Here is a 3,595-nt window from a genome sequence, read left to right as displayed (position 1 = left end):
TTAAAAATAAATAAAAAGGAGGTCGGCAGGTGGCGTGGTGGTTAAGGGCGCCGGACTCCCACGTGGCTGACTGCATTCAAGTCCTGGACCTGGCGGCTTGCTTTCTCACTTTCCTTCTCTCTCTCTCTCTCACTATCCCTCTCTGGTCAAATTAAAATAAATAACAAATAAAGTTAAATAAAATAATTCTTTTAAAAAACCACACACAATTTCAAAAGGTGCACTGAGGAGGCTGTTTTCTTGAGAGGTAAAAAGAACCTTCTCTCGAAAACTGACCACAGTCCTCCAGCAGGCAGGGGGCGCTCCAAGACCGTACCTCTTCTACACTCTCACCTCTTCGTCCTGGCGAGACTCTCGTTGCTAGGAGACGAGATGCAACTTTCCCAGATCTCACCGATTGCTAGGGCTCGCTCTAGGCGGAGTGCTGGGATCTAAGGGCCCACCGCCGCCCAGGGCCATCTCTAGCAGGCTTCTTTCTAGGGGCGTTTTATTTCTGTCCTCTCTAACTCTGGCCGAGGCAGGCTGAGGTTCCTCGCCCGGATCCAGTCCCCCGCCCTGCCATGCCTAAAAAAGGGAAAAAGGCCAAGACGCCCCTGTCAGATGAGGAGCAGCTGCTTCTGTTTCAGCAGAAGTTGCTGGCAGAGGAGGAGATGGCTAAGAAGAAAGAGAGGCTCCTCAGCCAGTTCCTGAAGGTGATGCCTTCTGCACTACGTCCTGCCCAGCCCCACCCACCCCTTGCACTGGGCCCTGTGACCTCTGTCCTGTTTTCGTGGCAGTTTCCTGGCCATCCCTGCCTCTTCTCCGGAAATCCCAAGGCCTGGATATGCGTAGATCTCAGGGAGTGTTGTGTGGAAGATGGGGTAGTTCTCTGCAGACCACAGAAAGGGGTAGATACTAAAGAGCTTGGCAAATCCCAATGGAGAACTAGGACAGTAGGTCCCCGTGGCCTGTAACTTGGATATTGACCATGGAAATGGAACATTACAAACAACACCCTGCTTTGATGCTTCCTCTCTGAAGGAAATTCACCCTTGTTCTCCCTAAAATATTACTAAGCTGTTCCCTTCTTACTTCAGGTCATTCCAAAGTAAGAGTAGGAACAAGAACCTCCTGAGTGTTAGCCACCAGCTTTGGTCCCTCAGAAAAGATAAGGGGTAAAGTGTCAGCCAACACATTAAGAGTAATCTTGTTTGTTGCACATGTCAGGGCCTTTGTCCTGACTCCGGGGTGTGTGTGTTCCTTCACACAGGACAAGCTGGCCAAGGAGGAGCACAACAGTGCTCTGAACCTGAATAAGATTAACACACAGTGGAGAACGGTCCTTCGGGAAGTCAAGACCAGAGAGCTGCACAAGGACATTGAGATCCTCAGCCAAACATTTGAACGAGTGGTAGACTGCAAGGACAGTGTCATCAAGGTAGGCACGCTTTCCAAGGAAACGCCTGAGATGGTTTCCTTGACCTCTTCTCTTAATAGAACAGGCCTAGTGAATTAATGAAAAGCTAGGCTACTGGTTGAGACCAGCAGATGATGAAATGGTTACATCACTGGACTCCCATGTCGTTGACCATGGTTCAAGTCCTAGACTCGCCAGCATAAAAGTCACGCTGGGCACGTGTGCATGCATGCCCCAAATCCAGAGAGAATGATGGAGGAGAAGGGATTGAAGCATGGCCATGCCCCCTGAGGGGTGATTTCTCACTTTCTGTTTCTCCGGTGAGTGCACACTCCTTATAGCAAAAAACAAAAACAAACAAACAAAAAAAAACTCTCTTTTTTTTTTGAAAATTATTATCATTTTTTTTTCACATGAGTTTTGCTAGAGAAAGACAGAATGAGAGACAGAGAGTGAGAAAGCAAGCCACAATGGGACCAGCAGTTAGTGTAATGGTTATGTTGCTGGACTCCCATGTAGTCGACCACAGTTTGAGTCCCGGACCCAGTGGTTTAAACTCACGCTGGGTGCATGTGTGTGCATGCCCAAGATCCCGAGAAGAGATTGGAGGAGAAGGGATTGTGGTGTGGCCATCCCCCCAGGGGGGGGTTTCTCATTTTCTGTCTGTTCATCTCTGTTTTCGCGCACGTGCCCTATAGTAAAAACCTCTCCAAAAAAAGAGAGAGAGAGAGAGAGAGAGAGAGAGAGCAAGCCACAGGTCCGGGACGTGAACTGCAGTCAGCCCTGTGGGAATTCCAGCGCCTTAACCACCATGCCACCTGCTGGCTCATCTTTGGAAAATATAATCTGCCACAGCAAGTCACTTTTGAGTTGGCTCCTGAGTCCTTCTGAAATGACCCTATTAGTCTTTGATACCTTCTTCGTTATTTTGTCTTTTTAAAAAATATATTTATTTAATTCCATTTGTTATTATTATTTTTCAATTTGACTGAGACAGAGAGAGAGAGAAAGGGAAAGTGAGAAAGCAAGCCACCAGATCCAGGACTTGAACTGCAGTCGGCCATGTGGGACTCCAGCACCTTTAACCACCATGCCACCTGCTAGCCCCATTTTTTTTTTTAAGGTTATTTATTTATTTCATGAGAGAGAGACAGAGCAATAGGCACCACCAATAGGGTATTCATACCATCATCCACCCCCGTCTTAGCCTGAACTATGGGCATGAGCACATGTACCCAGCATGCCAAACGACATACTGGGATCATACCCAGGACCTTTACCATGTGGCTCTAGTTATGTTACCACTGTACCACCACCTGGCTCATTCTTTCCTTTTTAAATTAAATTTTATTTATTATTATTTTTGTTTGTTTGCCACAGGGCACATGTGCTCACTAGAGAGAGAGATGGGGGCGGAGGGTGAGGGAGCAAGCCACCAGGTCCAGGACTCAAACTGGAGTTGACCATGTGGGAGTCCAGTGCCTTCACCACCACACCACCTGCTGGCCCCATACTTTAAATGACAAGATATCCTAAGTTCAACTTATTTTCTGTCTTAGACCTTGAAGTAGCTATTTACCCAAGAATTCCTGGTTCCTTTTGGTGAAGGCTCCATCATCATAAATGTTTGTTGTCCATTGGATATTGCTGGTTTCATGGGGCTGCTTAATGTTACTCTTGCTTTATATTTAAGAGTAGAAGGGCCAGCTCCATGGACAGCAGTAATGCACTGTTGAAGGGAAACTGGATCCCACATGGCAACCATAGTTCGAATCGTCAGTCTGGTCAGCCTGAAACACACCAGGCACATGCATGAGTGCCCACAATGCAATGGGCTAGAGGACTGGAATTGTGGCAGGACCAGACCCTGTGGAAGGTGCTTATCTCTCTCTATCTCACGTGACTGCACACACACTCTATTACAAATACAGGAGAAAAAAAAGTGAGTGAGTAGGAGAGCCAGCACTGTCAAGGCCAAAGAATTGGCATTAATACCTTAAAGAAAACGAAGAAGAAAAGAAGACGCCATCGTGCCATTCAGCTAGCCAGCTGAGTACATTGTTGTTTTCTCACACAGGTGGCCTTCAGATAAAATGGTAACTCTCTCCTCCCTGTCCAGTCTTTAGCTAAGGACCTGTCGGAAGCCGAAGAGCAGTACGCCCACGCCCTGCGCCGCCACTTTCACACTGCTCACCAGCT

At 47.5% G+C, this 3,595-nt stretch overlaps 1 protein-coding gene across 1 annotated transcript in view; it reads left to right on the top strand.

Annotated features, from left to right (window-relative positions):
* The first annotated feature begins 350 nt into the window (after positions 1-350).
* The window catches only part of DRC2 (dynein regulatory complex subunit 2), a 9,526-nt gene continuing 6,281 nt past the window's right edge, over positions 351-3,595 (top strand). The window contains exons 1-2 of the mRNA XM_006168216.3: positions 351-692; positions 1,250-1,417. Of these exons, the coding sequence (XP_006168278.1) occupies positions 561-692; positions 1,250-1,417 (300 nt within the window). The 5' untranslated portion in view covers positions 351-560. The remainder of the gene's footprint in view (positions 693-1,249; positions 1,418-3,595) is intronic.

This window comes from Tupaia chinensis, unplaced genomic scaffold (assembly GCF_000334495.1).
Source record: "Tupaia chinensis unplaced genomic scaffold, TupChi_1.0 Scaffold145652_1, whole genome shotgun sequence".
Taxonomy (NCBI): Eukaryota; Metazoa; Chordata; class Mammalia; order Scandentia; family Tupaiidae; genus Tupaia; species Tupaia belangeri.
This window is presented reverse-complemented; position numbering and strand designations above follow the sequence as displayed.